Source organism: Gracilinanus agilis, chromosome 1 (assembly GCF_016433145.1).
Source record: "Gracilinanus agilis isolate LMUSP501 chromosome 1, AgileGrace, whole genome shotgun sequence".
Classification (NCBI taxonomy): domain Eukaryota; kingdom Metazoa; phylum Chordata; class Mammalia; order Didelphimorphia; family Didelphidae; genus Gracilinanus; species Gracilinanus agilis.
Genome location: NC_058130.1, coordinates 175,171,278 through 175,191,816, shown reverse-complemented (window position 1 = coordinate 175,191,816; position 20,539 = coordinate 175,171,278). Strand labels below are relative to the sequence as shown.

The 20,539-nt window shown below is 38.0% G+C and overlaps 1 protein-coding gene across 2 annotated transcripts in view; it reads left to right on the top strand.

Annotated features, from left to right (window-relative positions):
* The first annotated feature begins 636 nt into the window (after positions 1-636).
* The window catches only part of TMEM114 (transmembrane protein 114), a 46,985-nt gene continuing 27,082 nt past the window's right edge, over positions 637-20,539 (top strand). For both annotated transcript variants that reach the window (XM_044657308.1, XM_044657307.1), the window contains exons 1-2: positions 637-877; positions 1,554-1,634. In XM_044657308.1, the coding sequence (XP_044513243.1) occupies positions 637-877; positions 1,554-1,634 (322 nt within the window). The remainder of the gene's footprint in view (positions 878-1,553; positions 1,635-20,539) is intronic.

Below are 20,539 nucleotides of genomic sequence, written 5' to 3'. Positions count from 1 at the left end.
CTTCCTTCCTTCCTTCCTTCCTTCCTTCCTTCCTTCCTTCCTTCCTTCCTTCCTTCCTTCCTTCCTTCCTTCCTTCCTTCCTTCCTTCCTTCCTTCCTTTCTCCCATTTACTACCTGCGGTTTTGTATTTGCGAGTACTTTTAGCCCTTCTCCAAGCTCTCCTAGGCTCGCTCCAGGCTGAGGGACACTCCCACACGCTCAGCACCTGTTCCTACCTAGCTCAAATTGGCCTAAGGCTGAACCAAAAAAAAATCAAGGAGCAGGCAGGCGGCCTTGAGAAAGGACCTGGAGAGAGGTTGTATGAAAGAGAGACGGTAGGAGCCTTATAACAGGACCAAAAAAAGACATCGGGAAAGCAGGAGAGCGCAGGAGGAGAAGGGGCGGGTATCGGGTGTGGAGGGCGGGGTGGAGCTAAGAGTGAGAAGCTGGAGAGAAGAGGCTGGAGTGAGAGGGTGGAGGAAGTAGGAGGCAGTGAAGGTGGGAGTGAAGTCACCAGGAGGGGTGCAAAGGTTAGTTCGCTCTGTGCAGAGCTTTCGGCGGCTGAGCATTGCTCCTGCTCGCGCTCGGGTTCCCACTGCTGCATCTCCAGCGGTGTGTCTGACTTGAGTTAGAAGGTGGCCTGGGGTACCGAGAGGGATGCGAGTGCGCCTGGGTGCCCTAGCCGGGGCTGCGGCGCTCTCGGGAGCACTCAGCTTTGTACTCCTGGCGGCTGCCATCGGCACAGACTTTTGGTACATCATCGACACTGCCCGGCTGGAGCAGCGCGGCCCGGGAGCGGGCGGGGCCCGAGATCCCGGTGGTGGCAGCGCGGACGGTCTCAATCAGAGCCAGCCGGAGCCGCTCAGCTCACATTCTGGGCTCTGGAGGACCTGCCGGGGTAAGGGGTGCGTGTGTGCTTGTGTGCTTCGCGCCCACTCTCCTCCTCCATTTGAGACACCTTTCCAAACCTCCCCATTTCGCCTGCTGGACCCTGGCATCCGCCTCCCTCTCCACCTCTCCCATCTGACACAACTGGGCCCTATCCCAGAAGTATCCTGTCATCTCTAACACCCTTCTCAGCCCTCCCCCACCAGGGGTCTACCTCCATCTTCCTATCTCTCTTTTGCTCAGCACTGCAGCCAAACACTGAAGTTTTCCCCTGGGCTCCAATTTTGGCCTAAAAAGTCCTAGAGCGGTTAACTCAGAGATCTCATAGCAAAGAATCAAACTCGGAACTCCTAAGTAGAGTTGACAGATGGGGTAGAGTAAGGGATGGAAAACGCTGGGGATTGTTGATGGGGAAGAGTGAGGTTTAGGGGAGAGGGAGTTCTAGCCACGAAATTATACTATCTTCTGATTCTAAGGACCTTTCTGTTGAAGAGCTTGAGGATTGTGTGTGCCTATGTGTAAATGGGGAGATGGGTGCAATTTGGAGACCTCTCCCCTATTCCCCTACCCCTCCCAGCTGAATTTATGGCCTGAAACTCCCATTTTGCACTCCAATTTACATTTACTGCTGAATGGTTGAACCTCTCCTGTTGCTTACATTCTTTCTATCTTTACTCCATCAATAGTCCAAAGCAAGTGTACACCCCTGATGAACCCCTTCTGGCAGGAGAATGTGACAGTCTCGGACTCAGACAGACAGCTTCTCAGTGAGTATCTGACTCTAGGGACTGCAGTGGAGGGGGGAAATTCTACAGGTGTCTTGAAGGGTAGGTGGGTGGGGGGACATTTTCAAGGACCTTAGGGCCTTCTCCAGCTCTCACTGACTTACCCTACTGGACCTTGAGGGAGGCAAGTATGTTTGTGTATGTTGTGGGGGATGGTTCCTAGCCTGGGAGAGGGGGCTTTAAAATACCAGTAAGGATTTTCACAAATCATATCTTTGCTCCATTGAAAGTCTTCTAATACACGAGTAGTCCCCTCCATACCCCTTTCCCTCTTCTAGTTGAAAGGGAGATGAAATACTGGGGGTAGTTGGGGGACTACATGCCAGAGGAGACTGAGTAATCCCCAAGCTCAAATTTGTCTGCCAGCCCTGGAGAAAGAAGTTTGTACCTCCAAAGAAAAATAATTTACTACAAGTGTTCTGGGACCCACACTAGAAATTCACAGCCCTTTGGAGACGAAAAGGACTTTAGAGAGAGGTCTTAGGGTAAACCCTTCATGAGGAAATGAGAACTTGCTCATAGTTATACAACTGCTTCCAGGCAGAGAGCCATGATAGAATCCAACTCTGTTCACTAATAATTAATAATAATAGCTTATGTTTATTTAATGCTTACTATGTGCTAGGTACTTTACAGTTGTTAACTCATTTGATCATCACAGCAATCCTGGAAAGTAAGTGCTATTGTTGTCTTCATTTTGCAGATGAGGAAACAGAGGTTAAATTATTTGCCCAGGGTCATATAGTGTCTGAGGTCATATTTGAACTCGGGTCTTCCTGACTTCAGACCATCTAAGTTGTACTGGACTTGCTCTGCTTACTCCTACCATGCTGCTTTTCTTCTTCAATTTTTATTGATTCATTGTTCACAATGTGAGGCTGTGGAGAATTATCCATTCCATGATTCTGTGATTAAGAATACATTATTTTACAAAAGGAGAAACTGGGGCACTAAGGTGATTTGTGCCACTCAGCCCATTGCAGGTTTTTAGTCACAGAATAAACTAATATTGAGGGCTGTCATACATGAGAAGGAATTGTCAGGCATTGAACAGGTGTGGTGTTCTGTGAGATTAGAAGTGACACTCATCTGTTTGGGGGTAGAATAGAAAAGAAATGATTTTATACAACAGAGAGGAGGAGACTGTTAATTTTCTTCAGAATATTGACAGACTGGATTCAGGCCAGGAAGTTGGGAACATTTTTAAAAAAATTTTGACCTTTCCTTACCCAAGGAACATTTCTATGTATACAGCAGAACATTGAGGATTATACATGATACCATGAATCTCCATTTCACACTGCTTTAAAAAATTATATAGTAGAGTTCTCCACATTATTTTCAAAATTGTCTTCCTTATCTGTGCTTCTGTCTGTTTCCTTTTGTGCATTTAAAAATGTCTAAATGATCTTTTTTTTTGCATCAGTCTTGCTAATTCTTCCTTTCCCCTTTTAAAACTGAGAGAAATTTTAAAAGAAAACCTCATGATAAAAAATCAATTTTGTTAATCAAGTTTGTTAAGCGAAACAAACACACAGAGTGTCCATGTTAAAAAAATATGTCTCACACTTAGGGCTCATCATCTCTGTCAGGAGGGGTGAAATGTTTCATCACTGCTCTTCTGGAAACATGGTTGGTCATTGCACTGATAAGTGTTTTTGAGTTTCAGAGTTTTCCTTTCTTTATTTGATGCTGTCCTTGTTTAAATCATTTTCTTCCTTTTGCTCATTTCATTCTATATCTGTTCATACAACTGAGGATTCTCTGCATTTGTCTACTTCATTATTTTTTATGACACAATAATATTTCATCACATTTATATATCAGCATTTGTTCAGCCACTTCCAATCGATGGATATTCCCTTAATTCTAGTTTGATTCCCCACCTCCTTTTAATTTCCCTTTAAGAATTAAGAAGATTGTTTTGTTTGTGACTATTCCCTCCCTGGAAATGTCCTTTCTTTATACATCCTTATTTCTGGATTGAATTTGCTGTATTTCTACATCAAATTTTGGGTGTGTTTGTTTAATTTTCCTTTTTTCCATTTCATGTAAGAGTGAGTTTCATTTGATGTCTCCTCCCCATCCCCATCTCATATTTGTATACTTTTTTTCACCTCAATTATGAGAAATAGCTTATTTCACTCTTTTCTTTTTCTCTTCTGAGGGCAGATAGGTGGCACAATGAATAGACTGTTAGTCCTGAAGTTAGGAAGATGAGTCTTCCTGAGTTCAAATCTGGTCTCAGATACTTACTAGCTCTGTTACTCCTGAGAAAGTCACTCAGTCTTGTTTTCCTCAGTTTCATTATCCATTTGGAGAAGGAAATAGCAATCTCCTTTAATATTTCAGGCAAGAAAACACCAAATGGGGTCATGAAGTGTCAGATATGATTGAAAAAACTTACTGTTTCTTCCCTCCTACCCTACAAGTCTTCTGTTTTTCTTATTGAACTCCATCAAAAGCCTTTGAAAAAAATTAAAATTCTGAAGTTACACTTGTTTCTTTTCAGAAAATAATTATTAGAATGTTATCATTACATCATCATGTAGGCCCTTCCAGTTGTTCAAATAAATTAACTGGTTTTACATTTATTTGGACTCTGATGTTTGCATCTTAAAATTCTTACCTCAGCTCTTATCTTCATATAGACCAGAAAGTCTCTATTGCAAGTCCTATATTTCATTAAAAGTTCATTTTCTGTGTCTTCTTTTCCTTCCTCCCCCCACCTAGTTCCAGCCATTATATATAATCAGCTTTACAGGATATTATTATTGGTTGCAAGTCTATACGGTTTATTTTTTTTATAACACTGTATTCTAAGATCTCCTCTTATCTTTTAATAGAAGTTTTCAGATCTTACGTGATCCTGACTTTGAAATTTAAACTACTTATTTCTGGATGCTTGATGATTTTTTTCCCTTTGATGTAGGAACTCTGTATTTTGGCTATGACATTTACTTTAGTAGTATCAGGAAGTGATCATTAGATTCTTTCTATTTCCAATGTTTTCTTTAACGATTTCTTGACATACAGTGTCTAGATTTTTATGATCTTGTTTTTTTTTAGGGAGTCTTGGCTAGAAGCCCATCTAGAGACATTTGTAGTTCAGTGCAAGTAATTGTTGAGAACCTACATTATTTCTGGCATCATGCTAGGTACTTTGAATGATAAGAACTAATTGCTACCCTTCAAAAATTTACAGTTTAGTTCAAAAAGCAACATTATTATCTATTCAAGCTCTATGCTATCTACTGAACTGTAGGCTCTAAAATTAGCTTCATCTTTCTACCAACCTAGAATTTAAATGCTTGTTGGGTAGCAGGCACTGGAGATATAAAGACAATGAAGAAACTGTTTCTACTCACAGGAAACTTCCATTCGAAAGAGATGAGACTAATGTTGGTATTTTATTTGGCTTAAGAAACTCTTGATGAGGAATTTCCTACCAATGTAAATCAACATTTTTCTTGGGGCAGTGAGAGATTATTTTACTTGTCCAGGGTCACACAGACAAGATGTCAAAGACAGGACTTGTTCTTATTTTCCTGATTCTAAGGCCAATTTTTCCCCCTTCAAGTACCCATTCTCAGGCTTCTAAGAGTGGTCAGAACTAGGCAATTGAGGTTAAGTGACTTGCCCAGGTTCACCTAGCTAGCATAAGTCTGAGGTCAAATTCAAACCCAGCTCTTCCTGACACCAGGTCTGGCACTCTATCCACTGTGCTACCTTGCTGCCTGTTGAGGCCAGCTTTTTCTCCTGTATGCCATGCTGTCTCTGCCTTGTTCATAGTAGGCACAATAAATGTTTGTTGAACTGAGTTAAAGCAAAAGAAATATTCTCTTAGCATCTTTAGGCAGGATGAGGTGACTGGCACAGAGTAAATGCTTGGAGATTGATTGGTAGAGGATGTCCTCTGTAGTCGGTAAGATCTGGCATAGGGAGGGTAATCTTTGCCTTTGCATTGTTACAGGGTAGTGGAAGGAAACATCTGTGTCCTAAATGAAATTCAGGACATTGCTCAGGCTTTGACCTTGTCAGTACAGGCTTGTCAGTTTGCTATTCCTCTTCTGATTTCTTGGTTCAAAAACCATAGTCAGGACAGAGGGTCAACTTTTCTAGAGAAGGGAGATTAAATTGAAATTTCACTCACTGTTCTGAGCTTTTGAAAAGTAATGAGGCTAGGTAAAGAGGTTGCTTTAAGATCAGCTGAAAATTCAAAACCTACTTCAGGGTAGGAGCAAATTGTCTCTTCAGACCCTTTCTCCTTAGCAAGCCATCTCAGAGAAAGATTCTATCAAATCTCATTTTCCAAAAGAAAAGTTATAAAATTTGGCAAACTCTCACTATTTTAGAGCTTTTTCTCTTGAATACTAGGCATATTTTCAGGCTCTGGCCTTCTCTAGGAAACCAGAAAAGTCAGAAAGGAGAGGAACAGGCATCACCAGAAGTTACTGTCATTTCTCAGCCTTCTGAAATCATTTGGGGAGAGCGAAGCTCTATGAACAATCTATCTTCTTTTCACTTCAGAAAATGCATGTGACAAGCAATCCACTGAGATGAAATGGCAAATAGCGAGTGCCATTATGCCTTATTATACCCCATCTTCTATCTTAATACCCTAATTTTATTAAAACAGGCCAGTAAACGGTCCTCAATAGGAATACTGGTTTGATGAATGAGGAGGGAATTAAATGTACCACCTTTATTTCAATTAGAGCTGAAGGGAGATGTGAAGGTTTTTGTCTAGTTTTAAGAAGCAGCCTCTATGTGGGCAAATGGTTATCCTGATTTAGCATTTGTCTTTTTTTTTTTTATCATCTTTCAAATTATGTCTGAGCACTTGTGGTAGTTGGAGTAGAAGATGGAATTACTTACTGGGAAAGAAGAGCTCTCTGAATGCTCCTGCAATTGGTTTGGAATATGAGAACAAAATTTCAGGGTGCTATGCCAAGAGTTAGAAGCTGGGATCAAGTGTAATAATGTGAAATGCTTTGTAAACTTTTAAACACTATCTAGGGTGTCCCAAAGCTTTTAAATTCAAAACAGCATGAAGACTTTGGGGACGTCCTGTAAAAATACCAGTTAGTTATTATTATTACCAAGAGAAATTTTAGTTTTTCTCTGTAGGATGGAGTCAACAGTCAATTAATAAAGGAAATAGTCAATTGACAAACATTTATTAAGCATCTACCTTGTTCCAGATGGTGATGCAAAGGCAAAAATGAAGTATTCTAGGCTCTCAAGAAGTTTATATTTTATGGGGGGGGGGAAATAACACACACATGTAAACATATGCATAAATAAATAAATATATTGTTAGGTAACTCAGTGTACAGGGTGCTGAGTTCGGAGTCAGGATACCAGAATTTGAATCCTACTTCAAATATTTTACTAGCTGTATGATCCTGGGCAAGTCACTTAATCTCTTGGCTTCATCTTCCTCATATAAAAACAATAGGGGTAGTAATAATAATACCTCTTTGGTTTGTTGTGGTGATCAAATGAGGTAAAATATATAAAGTACTTTGCAAACTTTAAGGTGCTAAATATAAACAAAATATCTGCAAAGCAGATATAAGACATGTGGACTTGAGTGGAATCTTAGTTTCAAAGAGGGAAACATTTGAGAGGGGATTTATGCCCCTGTGAATATATACAGACTCCCAGACATGCAGAATCTACTCAGTGTTTTAGGTTTCATTGATAGATTATCTACTATATGCATTCATAGCAGCATCACGGGGGAGGTAGAGAAAACTTGAGAGCCAGAAAATGTGATAGAAAGCATGTTGGTCTTGGAGGAACTGGCTCACATCTCAATTTAGCTTCTTGCCACCTAGGGGACTTGTGGGAGGTGACGACTTCTCTGGGCCCTTTTCTTCACCTGTAAAATGCAATGAAGTGGGTTATTTTAAGTGATCTCTTTTAAGGTCCCTTCTAGCCTCAAATTTATGATGTTGTGACTCTTCTTTTTTATATCCTCAAATTACTAATGATTTGGTGACACCATTTGCCTCTAAAGTAATGGGCTGGCATTGTTATGAAAGTTATAGAACAACACCTCTTTGTAGCCTTCACCTTAAGAATTATATTTATATCGAGTATAGATAGGGGTCCTCAACCTTTTTTTTAATGCCATAGTGAAGCCTATGAACTTCTTCAAGTGATACTTTAAAATGTTTAAAATAAGACATGTAATATTACAAAAGTAACTAATTTTATTGAAATAGTTATAAAATATGCTAAAAAATCAAGTTCCTAGCCTCCAAGTTAAGAAACTTTGAATTCTAGATGATGATCAAAGCAATATGGGCAAGTAGGTGGTTCAGTGGATAGAGAGCAGGCCTGGAGTCAGGAAGACTCATTTTTCTGAGTTCAAATCTAGGCTCAGATATTTACTAGCCATGGGACCCTGGGTGAGTCACTTAACCCTGGTTACTTTAGTTTCCTCATTAATAAAATGAGCTGGAGAAGGAATGGCAAACCATGCCACTATCTTTGCCAGAAGAATACCAAATGGGGTCATGAAGAGTCAGCCGTGCCTGAAATGACTGAACAACAACAAAATCATAATGGCATGGATTTCTTTCTAGGCAAGAAAAAATTTGTGTAGTTTACATGAAGACCTGGGTTCAGATTCTGACTTTTGACTTACCTAAGACCAATCACTTAATCTCTAAGCGCCCTAAGTAACATTTTAAGACTATAAATTCCAGAACAGTTGAAAATCAGCATTGAGAAAGACAGTTTCCTTATAAAGGAGCTCTCTCTACAACAGAGAAATTTCTAGTCCTGAAAAGATAATGCTTTACATTTAATACTTTTAACATTTGTTTTCATATTTGATCCTCTCAACAAGCCTGTGAGGTAGGGAGGGCTGGCCTTTTTATTCCTATTTATCGAGGAAAGGAAAGTGAAGCCAAATCAAATGGAGACCATATTCAGGTTTGTTCTGGCTTTAGAGAAAGATGGCATTGAGTGAATGAAATCATTTATTCTCTGCATTGCAGTTCATTGAAGAGGAGTTGTCAATTTACAAATAGATATTTAATAAACTTCCTCTAGAAAAACTTACAACCTTTTCAACTGAGGATGGGGAAGGACAAGAGAGGATCAGATTTGTTTATTTGGGCTGTTTGTAATAGGCAATAGATTTTACTGATAGACAATAGATTTTACCCTGAGGGGAGGTAGTGTGATGGAACTGAAAAACCACTCTACTAAGAATAAAGAAAAATAGGTCCTAAACAGAGCTCTGCCATGAACTAGCTGTGTGACATTCAGCAAGTCACTCTCTCTGCCACAGTTTCCTCACCTGCAAAATGAATGACTTCAACTAGATAATTTAATAGAATTGTGAGATCCTAAACTTTAGAGTTGAAAAGAATCTGAGATCATCTAATCCCAGGCTTTCATTTTAGAGCTAGGTCAGCTAGGTGGCACAATAGATATAATGCTGGGCCTCAAGTTAGGGAGACTCATTTTTTTCAATTCAAATCTGGCTTCATACTTACTGACTATGTGACCCAGGGCAAGTCACTTTACCCTGTTTGCCTCAGTTTCTTCATTTGTAAAATTAGCTGGAGAAAGAAATGGCAAACCACTGCAGTATAACTGATAAAAAAAAAAAAACCTCTAAGGAAGCAGCTAGGTGGCTCAATGGACTGAGAACCAGTCATAGAGATGGGAGGTCCTGGGTTTAAATCTGGCCTCAGATACTTCCTAACTGTGTGACCCTGGGCAAGTTACTTAACCCTTATGGCCTAACCCTTACTGTTCTTCTTCCTTGGAACCAATACACAGTATTAATTTTAAGAGAAAGGGTAAAGATTTAAAAAAAAAAAGAAAATCCCAAATGAAACCAGGAAGAATCAGATTAGATTGAAACTCCTGAAAAAAAAAAACAAAAAACAAAAACATTTTAGAGATGAAAAAACTCAGGCTTAGAAAAGTGAGGTGACTTGCCTAATATCATAGAGGAAGAAATGAGCAGTTAGGACTCTAAAGTTCTTTAGAGCTCTTACACTGGAAGATTGGTCCAAGCTCTCACAGTAAGTTAGCATCAGAGGTGGCAGGGCTAGAACTCTGATCTCTTGAGCTAAATGTAGGCAGAAGAGGTATAGCAGTAAGAGATAAGTCTGACTTTGTGTATACCTCAAGAAAAAGAGTCTCATTGCCTTATAGTTCCACTGTTCATTGTCCTAGCAATAACAGATATTATGATTATGTAGTTTGCTTTGAATCAGAAAATAAAAAATATATATCTACCAAATTGCCTCAAAATGGAATCTTAAATGGTAGTGAGGTAGTTGCCATGAATGAAAATGGGATTTGGATAAGTAATTGCATGCTCTCAAAGCTCAGGAGGGATTCTCAATACAACATATGCATTACAAGTAGGTTATCCAGTGGAGAGGGAATATGCCCTTTCTCTATTCATTTTTCTCTGGAAACAGTGCAAAGTACAGTACCTGACAAATAATGCTTGGTGTGTTTCTGTGACTTCAGGCTCCGTAGGCTACCTTCTTTACCTTTCTGTAAGTCAGGCAGGGGTAGGGAGTGGGTTTGGGGCAACTTTACCTCTTAGGATAGGTTTGAGGCATCATTTTCTTTGCCTCTGTTGAAGTAATGGTTGGAGTCATTTTAAAAAGAAATTGAATTGTTGTTCTGGATCTGACAGGACCATGCTTCATGGATTTGAGAAGAATATAAGACTAGCCTCTCAATTCTTTGAGAGAAGTCTGAACTTGGTAATTGGGCACTCATTTGCTGCTAGAGACAATAGAACTAATCCTGAAGGTGATAAGTAACATTTGTTTGGAAGCAGCTTTCTTCTCTCCAGTGAGGGTCTCTATAGCTGTAGTAGCATTGTAGCTAGACAAATAGAATAGCTTCACGTCTGCAAAGTGCTTTATAGTTGCAAAAATACTTTGAGATAAGTTATTTCATTTGATTCTCATAATAATAATAGCTAGTTTTTATATATTGCTTTACGATTTGAAAAGTACTTATAATATTATTTTATCCTAACAACAACTCCAGGAGGTAGGTGCTGTTATTATCATTACTTTACAGACTGGAAAACTGAGAGGGAGTGACTTGCCTAAAGTCACAAAACTATTTGAGGCTGGATTTGAACTGAAGACAAAAAAATTAAATAATATTTCCCGTCAATTACATGCAAAAACAATTTTTAACCTTTAAAAAAATTTGAGGGGGCAGCTGGGTGGCTCAGTGGATTGAGAGCCAGGCCTAGAGATGGGAGGTCTTAGGTTCAAATCTGGCCTCAGACACTTCCTAGCTGTGTGACCCTGGGCAAGTCATTTAACCACCATTGCCTAGCTCTTACCTCTCTTCTGCTTTAGAACTAATACATAGTATTGATCCTAAGATGGAAGGTAAAGGTTTAAACAAATTTAAAACATTGAGCTCCAAATTTTCTTTTTCCCCTTTTGCTTCCCTCCTTTCCCCTTCCCTGAGATGGTAAGCAATCTGTTATATATTTCACATGTGTGATCATCTAAAACATTTTTCCATATTAGTCACTTTGTGGAAGAGATATTATTAAACAACAAATAATAAAGAAAAAAGAAATAGTATATTTTAGTCTGCATTCATATTCCATCAATTCTTTCTCTGGAGATGGATGGTACTCTTCATCATGAATATTGCTGAGAATAGCTAGCTTATCCATAGTTATTCATCATACAATATTGCTATTTTTGAGAATAATGTTCTCATAGTTCTGTTCACTTCCCTTTGTATCGATTCATGTAAATCTTTCCAGGTTTTTCTGAAATCATTCTGCTCATCATTTCTTATAGAACAATAATAGCATTCCATCACAATCATATGCTATAACTCATTCAGCCATTCCCCAATTGATGGGCACCCCCTTAATTTCTAATTCTTTGCTACCACAAAAAAGAACTATAATAACTATTTTTGTACAAATAGGGCCTTTGCCCTTTTTAAAGAGTTTTTTTTGATATAGACCTAGTAGTAGTATTGCTGGATCAAAGAATACTATTTTAAAACCCTTGGGCATAGTTCCAAATTGTTCTTCAGAAAAGTTGGATTAGATTACAACTCCACCAACAATGCGTTAGTGTCCCAATTTTCCCATCTCCCCTCTAACATTTATCATTTTCCTTTTCTTCCATATAGGCCAATATGATAGTTATGAGGAGTTACCCTAGGGTTGTTTGTACTTGCATTTTCCTAGTCAAGAGTGATTTAGAGCATTTTTTCATATGAAATGGATATGATATAGATATAGATTTTTAAATCTGGAAACTACCTATTCATATCCTTTGACCATTATAGATTGGAGAATGACTTATATTTTTATAAATTTGACTCAGTTAGCTATGTAATTGAGAAATGAGGCCTTTATCAGAGATATTTTTGTAAAAAGTTTTACCTAGCTTTCTGTTTTCCTTCTAATTGTGGTTGTATTGATTTTGTTTGTACAACCCCTATTTAATATAATCAAAATAACCAATTTTACATCCTATAATACTCTATTTCATTTGTGAACTCAAGTCTCTTTGACACCAAACCAGCACTCTGTCCATTATACCACTTAGATAATTTTAGAGGCATTTGTTATTATCACCATTTTATAGATTATGAATGAATGATTTGTCTAAAATGAATCTTTAAGTCAGTGATAGAGTTAAGTCTAGTCCTCAAATTTCCAATGTCTTTCTCAGAAACCTGGGATTCATAATCACTGAATGACTTGTTAATACTCATTATGGCTAGTAAGGACCAGCACCCAAGTCTCCTGATGCTGAGACCAAAACTTTTGCCAGTATCCCACGTTGTCTCTGTATGCTTAATGAATAGGGCTATAACTCCATGTTTTCTCAGATTGTTTAGGATGTGTGTCCTCATGGGAAATATTGGGAGACAAACTCTGCAGCGGGCTTAAAGATTCACCTTTGGCAATTCATTCAATTCTTTATTGAGTATGTGTCTATTTTGTGCTTAGTGGAAAAAATGTGTAATTTAATGTACTATATGATATTGTTGGTCTTGTGAAAATGCTCTAATAACTTAAATGATATTATAGGTGGCAGTTAGTTTCATAGGAGTACAGTAAATTAAAGCTTGGCTGAAATAAATTATTATTATTATTATTATCAACAATGTTATAAAATTAATATAGGACAATTTTGAGAGGATTTAATTATAATGATTTAGCATTCATGGTCCCTTCACATATAGACTCTCCTGAATACTGCCCTAGTCTTGAGGTCTATTGTGGATATCTGTCAGTCAACTGCACCTCAAAACCACAAAACATGAGTGTACATTGTTGTATTTATTTTACTAGCCAATTGGAGGACACATAGGTTCAAAGCAAAATAGATTTAAACAGCTTAGCAAGGTAAGTAAAAAGAAAGAGTTTCCTCATATACTTAGGAATATACTTTCCTAAAGGTTATCATACTACCTGTGGGAAAGGGGCTATATATATATATATATGTATATATTTGCATATATATGTATGTATGTATGTATGTATGTATGTATGTAGCACAAGTAGAGGGAAGGCATGCCCAGGACAATTATTCATCTGGTGCTGCAAAATCATCAGTGTTTTCTGGTGATGTCATCAGTGAGCTTTTTTTTTCTGCTGAGATGAAAATCCTCAAGTCCATTGTTCTCTTTGAAACAGTGGTAGTGTTAATGCTACTGGACTATTGATGTTTATTTCCCTTTTTCTATATTTGAGAGTATCTTTTTCCTATCATCTGAAGATTTTTTGTTCTTCCATGGAAGGAAGAGCTTGCTACCTCCTTAGCTTTATAACTCCAAAGGCTAACTTTAGTTCTTTTGTGATACATACCCCAGCCAGCTACACAAATTTAGTTAGAAAATCTTTTAGGCATTTGAAAATTTGTTTTTTAAATTAGTTTTCTTCTTTTTGGAATTAGATTACATGCTTAAATGCTCTATATGACATGATCTTAGAAAATTTCTTTCAATTCTTGTCATACTCTTGATTGTTAGATCTCAATCTTTAAAATATTCCAGAGATTCCATATTAGTAAAACTGCAAAAGAGATGTGTTGAGCTCAGATAACAAGGGACTTTTTAGCTCACTCACTTCCTCCTCTTATTCCCCTGATTGTCATATAAATCTAGTTGGGGCAAACCAAAAAGGGCCGATTGGAACCATCAGAGCTGGTGACCTCTACTGTAAGTTCCTTTGTTTTACATTCTGGCCAGAAACAAAACCACTGGTCCTCCTATAATGGATTAATAAATTATTGTGAAATAATATTAGTTGAGACATTAGGGTATGTCTTTATAAGAACTGATTCATGCCTTCTAGAAACCTGCTCTCTTTTTGGGGACCTAAGCCATACATAGATGAAATAATTAGCTGTTCAAAGTAGTATGTTATTTATATTTTGGTGCTTCAGTGAATCTTTGACCTCATTATAGCAGGTACTCCCCAAGAGTGTGCAGGAGCTGATTTGGTTTTCAAGAATCTATTGCTAAATAGTTAAATATTTATGCCTTGGAAATCTACAAATACTGCAAATCAGGGCTTGATTTATTGTTTTCTTGATTGCCTGGATTTAAGAAAATGATAGAGAGAATGTTAATGATGTAGATTAAGTCTAAAAGTGTCTGTACATCTTTTTCTCCCTGAAGAATTGGTTATTAAATATTTACCTGCATATTTCTGGCATACCTTTCAATGGTGCAGATTCAAACCCATCCTTGAATTTTCATTTCATATGTCTTTTGTCTATGTCCTTCCAAAAATTCACCACAGGGGTCTACCCATTGTATTGGAGGCCTTTTGCTAGATCTTTTGATATTATATGGTTAGTTTTTGTTTTTACTAAATGACTGGCTTACCTCCTCTGTTGGTCATTCAGCTTTCTCATGACTTCTTTTATAATGGCTTTTCTATGAAATATTTCTTTGGTGTGATACATCAGAACCTACACAGTCCCACCGTTTATCTTTCCATTCCCTGTCTACCCTCAGCTTTAATTCTTCAGAGATTGATAGTCTATGATTTAAAACCATGTAGGATCACAGAGTGAATAGTAATAAAAAAAAAGATGGACCTTTGGGTCAGCTAGATGGCACAGTGGATAGAGTACCATTCCTGGATTTTGGAGGACCTGCATTCAAATATGACCTCAGACTCTTCTTACCTGTCTGACACTGAGCAAGTCACTTAACCTCAACTGTCTCACCTTTGCCTCTCTTCTGTCTTAGAATTGATACTAAGACAGAAGGTAAGGTTTAAAAAAAAACAGATGGATTTTTGTCTTAGTATATGATCAGGGACCAAAAGTGGATATTGTTATGAAAGCAGAGAATGGAGAGATCTGTGTGGTTTGGTGTAGTGAGGCAAAGCCTTTTGGAGAAGACAGGATAAATTGGGCGTTGATGGTGTGTTCTAGGAACACAGAGATTAGCCTAATTGAAATAAAAGGGTGGTCACAGTTTTTTTTTCTGTGAAAATGGGTTTATAATACATATTTTCTTACTGTATTTCATCATTCAAATACTTTTGTGACATAATGAAAAGATCAATGGTCTTGGAGTTAGAAGATTTAGGTTCTACAGTTTATTAGCTATATGATCTTGGGGATAGAGGTGGCCTGGATGTTTGCAATAGAGTTCTGGTTTGGGAGCCAAGAAAGTCTACTTTCATATCCCACCTTTGACACTTATTAGCTCTGTGATCTCGGTAAGTCATTTAGCTTTCATTCCTTAGGTAACTAATTCCCTAAGACTTATCTGCTAAGTCACTGAGCAGTTGCTGTATATATTTTGAAGGATTTTCCTACACTGGGAATTCATCATACTCAGGAAATCACAAATCTTTGGTTTATTTGAGGATGATGGTAGTGCTATTGTTGTCCAGTCATTTCAGTCATATCTGACTCTTCATGACCCCATTTGGAGTTTTCTTGGAAGAGATTACTGGAGTGATTTGCCATTTCCTTCTCCAGCTCATTAAAAAAAAATCCTTACCTTCCATCTTACAATCAATATTGTGAATTGGTTCGAAGGCAGGAGAGTGTGAAGGGCTGGGTAAAGTGATTTGCCCAGGGTCATATAGCTAGGAAGCTTCTGAGGCCAGATTTAAAACCAGGAATTGGAATTTCCACTTCTAGGTCTGGCTCTCAATCTACCGAGTCACCTTGTTGCTCCCTCCAGCCCATTAGATACTCTATCTCCTGCTTCAGACACTCACTAGTTATATGCCCATAAGCAAATCACTTAACCTCTCAGACATTTGGTTTCCTCATCTGCAAAATGAGGATAATAATCGGACCCACTTTGTGTTTTGAGGAAACTGAGGCAAACAGGATTAAGTGACTTGTTCAGGGTCACAAAGGTAACAAGTGTCTTAGACCAGATTTGCACATGGCCTTGGGCAAATCACTTAACCTATGGGAGATTCAGTTTCCTGAGTGGATAATATTTTCTCCCAATTATTTCTTTTTTTTAAGATAATATTTTATTTTCCCCATTTACATGTAAAAATAATTCTTTAACATTCATTAAAAAATTGATTCCTAAATTCTCTTCTTTTCATTCCTTTCCATTCCTCCCCTCTCCCTGAGATGTTAAGCAATCTGATATAGATTTTACATGTGCAATCATGAAAAAACATTTTTCCATATTAATCAGATAGAAATATTTATAATGACTTTTTTATATGGTTCTTGTGAGGACCAAAAAGTAAAAAAAACACAATCTCAGTATTTCTAATGTAAAAGCTACAAGCTACTTTATAGGAGTTAGTGAGGCATTTTGGGAGGCATATTAACTCTGTCAGGCCACTTGGGGCACAATTTAATTCTGTACATTGCGGGAAGCATAACTGAAACAGATGGTATTATATGCCCTAGCCGAAGTGTGCTTGTTTAAATTATTGCTCCCAAACAAAACCAAAGGAAGTTCAGGTGGACCATGAGTCCTAACATCTGGAAATGGGCTATACCCTGCAGAAGTCAAGTCTACCAGGATAGGGTTGTCTCATGGGGTGAACAACATTCTGTATCATAGGGGGAACTTCCATGTTGGAGGCCAGAAAAATAGAGAGAAAGTACCCTAGAGAGGATAGGTTTGTTTCTAGGTGGGATATAGGACCTAGGGCCATATTGGGAATTGGAGTAGAAATGGGTATGCAGGAGGCAAACCATTATTTCTTTGAGCCTCCACTTCTTTTCTCTTACTGGCATCTTTTTTTTTCTGGGTGAAATTTAGGAAAAAGGGTGCCAAGGGTAGTCTTGCAAGGGAATTGAAATCTTAGTATCTCAGTGTTGCAAGAGAACACACAGTAATATAGTATTTATATAGCACTGTGAGATTTGCAAAGTACTTTATCTTCTCACAATATGAGGCGGGTACTATTATTAAATTCATTTTGCAGATGAGGAAACTGAATGTAAGAGAAAATAAATGATTTACTTAGGGTCATATAGCTAGTGTGTGTCTGAAGGAGGAATCAGAGTACCTAAGTTCAAAGCCCAGCTTTGTCTATATGACCTTGAGTCAAATTTTCCTTTCTTTCCCTCAATAATAATGACTAATGACAATAACAACTAGCAATTTATAAAGCTTTATAAATATCTTATTTAATCCTTATGGGAGGTAGGTCTTATTATCATTGCTATTTTTACAGATGAGGAAACTGAGAGTGAGAGGAGTTAAACTATTGTCTAAGATCCTATAGCTAGTAAGAATCAGGTCTTCCTGACTCCAAACTTACTTGCTCCATCCATTATTCCACCCAGGTACCTCAACTGTATCACCCTTAGTTTTTCTTCTGTAAAGGGAGAAGATTGGACTCCATGATCTTTTAGCTCTTACGTTTGGAACAGAATATTTAAAATCTACCCCTTATACTTAATATGAGGAACAGTGAGCTTTCTCAAGAAATTCCAGAGTCAGATGAAAGAATTTTATTGTGAGAGAGTGACATTTTTCATCCTTAACAGATTTTGGATACTCATTTTTTTGACTCAATCTTAATATGCATATGTTAAAGCTCACTGTACAAACATTAGCATTTCTCCACGAATAATCTTAGGTCTCACTGACCTTACAGAGATTATGGAAGACATGTTCTTACATTGAAAGACTCTCTCTTGGTAGAGCTGTGAACTGGTAATACAGTCATTCTAGAAAGCTATTTGGAACTATATCTCCAAAATAATAACTAAAATTTTTACTAAACCCTTTGACCCAGAAATATTCCTTTTAGTCTAATATCCCTGAAGGAGATCAAAAAAAGAGGAAAAGATTCTAAATATACAAAAGTATTTATAGAAGCTGTTCCTTTGTGAGGATGTCATGGTAGAGACTTACTAGGGATGGGAGTAAAATAAGACAATGATTAAGTTCCCTGATTTTCTCCCCAACATCCTACAAAAGTCACTAAATAAGAGAATTGCAGTGATTGGCACCAGGGTGCCTAAGTTCTAGGAATTAAAAAATGAGGAGAATCTTTGAACATAGTTGATAATGGGATAGACACACGAACACATTTTCTCTCAGCAGAGGGCTGTTATATCTTTCTGGATTTTTTTTACTTTATTTACCTCTTTCTTTCAATAAACATTTTTGGTAGATAATATATGGACGAAGTTCCAAGGCTGGAGATTTGTTTGTTTTCTTTTAAAGGACACACATGAATCTTGAGTTTTTCAATGAGACAACTAAAAAGCATCTCATGATTTATGTATAGTGGTGGTCACAATCCTCTGTGTGTGTGTGTGTGTGTGTGTGTGTCAGTATGCTTACACAGGCAATTTCAGAGACCATGTGCCTTTCACCAACTCTCAGGCATTCTTCATGGGATATAACTTCTGCTTTGTATGCTTTTCCTTGTCTAAGACTGTGTGGTACAGTGGAAAGAAAGATCACTAGATTTAAAGCCAGAGGACTTGCATTCCAATCCAGGCTCTGTCACTATTTTTATGAACTTGGGTAGTCATTTTCCTTCTCTTGGCATTTCTATAGAACTGTAACATTTACAAAGTACTTTACAAATATTATCTCATTTAATCCTCACAACAGTCCCCGGAGGTAGGTGCTATTATTATTCCCATTTTACTCACAAGGAAACTGAGATAATCATAGAGGTTAAATGACTTGTCTGGGCCATAAAACTATGAAAGACTGAAACAGGATTTGAGCTCAGGACTTCCGGACTCCAAGTCGAATACTCTATTCATTGTACCACCTTTTGTTGTTCAGTCATTTTTTTTTTTTAGTCATGTCCAACTCTTTGTGATCTCATTCGGGGTTTTCTTGGCAAAGATACTATAGTGGTCGGGCATCTCCTTTTCCAGCTTATTTTAAAGATGAGAAACTGAGGCAAACAGGATTAAGGGACTTGTTCAGGGTTACAGCTAGTAAGTATCTGAGGCCACATTTGAACTTGGGAAAATGAGCCATCCTGATTCCAAGCTGAGTGCTCTATCTACTATGCCACTGCCTACCTACCCCAAATTCATCATCCGTGCAAAGAAGTCAGTTGGGCTAGAAAAGCGCTAGAGTTCCCTCTTGCGCAAAATCTATGATTCTAAAATCACACAGTTTTGGGAAACATTCAGAAAAATAAATTTACCAGGCACCTACTGTGTGCAAAGCAGCGAGCTAGGTTAGTTAGGATAAGACCTGGAATCAGAAGCCAAGTCTCAGGGTCCATCTTCTTTTGACTATATTGTGCTGATACTCTCTTTTCAAGAGTGAGTGACCCGACTTCTAATTTTCTAGGGAGTTAAAAGCATTCATTCAGGCTCACTAACATGACCATAACAAAATTGTACTTGAAAACTCTGTGCTGGTTGAGATAATGCATGTAAAAAGGTTTTGAGATTTCTGAAGCATCATACAATTGCAAGGGATGATTATCCTTACCAGGCGGTCCATTTTCTGTATCTAACTTACAAGAGAGGATGGTTAGCCATTCTGTCCAGTGGGACCAGGATCTATCATCTAAATATTCAGGACTTTACCAATCTCAAGAGTTCCAAAGGATAAGGCTTGTCTGAAATGCAAGCGCATTCTGTGGCCTTGTAAAGGATGAATTAATTTCAAAAGGGAGCAGAATTAAGAATCAATATTCATGTTCCAGAAGTCTGGTGCTGAAAATCTGAGAATAAAAAGGAAAAAAAAACCCAACTTTTTTTTCCCCAACTGGAGCTTTTACAACTATTCCACAGGGAGCCTGCTCTTACCCAGACATTTAATTGAACATGCACAGTCAGTCAGCTTGCAATGTGTCTGGAAAAAAATACACAAAGTCAACCAGGGCTTAGCTGACACCAGGAAACCTAATTAATTTCTAAATGAGAAATGATTTTATTTTCTCAGCTTGTAATTTGGAGTTGAATGCCATGTAGCTTACAAATCTAGGTAGCCAGGGTTTCTCTGTGCCACCTGCCATAATGGCTCTTTGCTTCACAAAAGTTTTCTTCACTCTCTTCCTGACAGAAGCCATAGGGGTTATATTCCCCAAGAATGGTCTCTGCTCTTTATGGCAGGTGTTCCAAAGCAATAGATTAGGATCATAAAAATAACCTCTCACGTTTAGAGGGCCCTGAGATTTTTAAAATGTTTTCTTCAAAGGAGCCTACGAGGTATTTCATACAAATGCTTTTATTTCCATTTTACTTCAGAAGAGGAAACTGAGACTGAATGGAAATAAAAGCATTTGCATGAAATACCTTGTAGTGGGAGTTAAGTGACCTGCCCAGAGTCTTATAGCTAGGAAATATCTGAGGTCAGATTTGAACACAGAACCTTCTGTTTTCTTGGCCTGGCTCTCAATCCTTGCATCCCTGATAGAATTTTAGAACTAGAAAGAATCATAGAAGTTATTT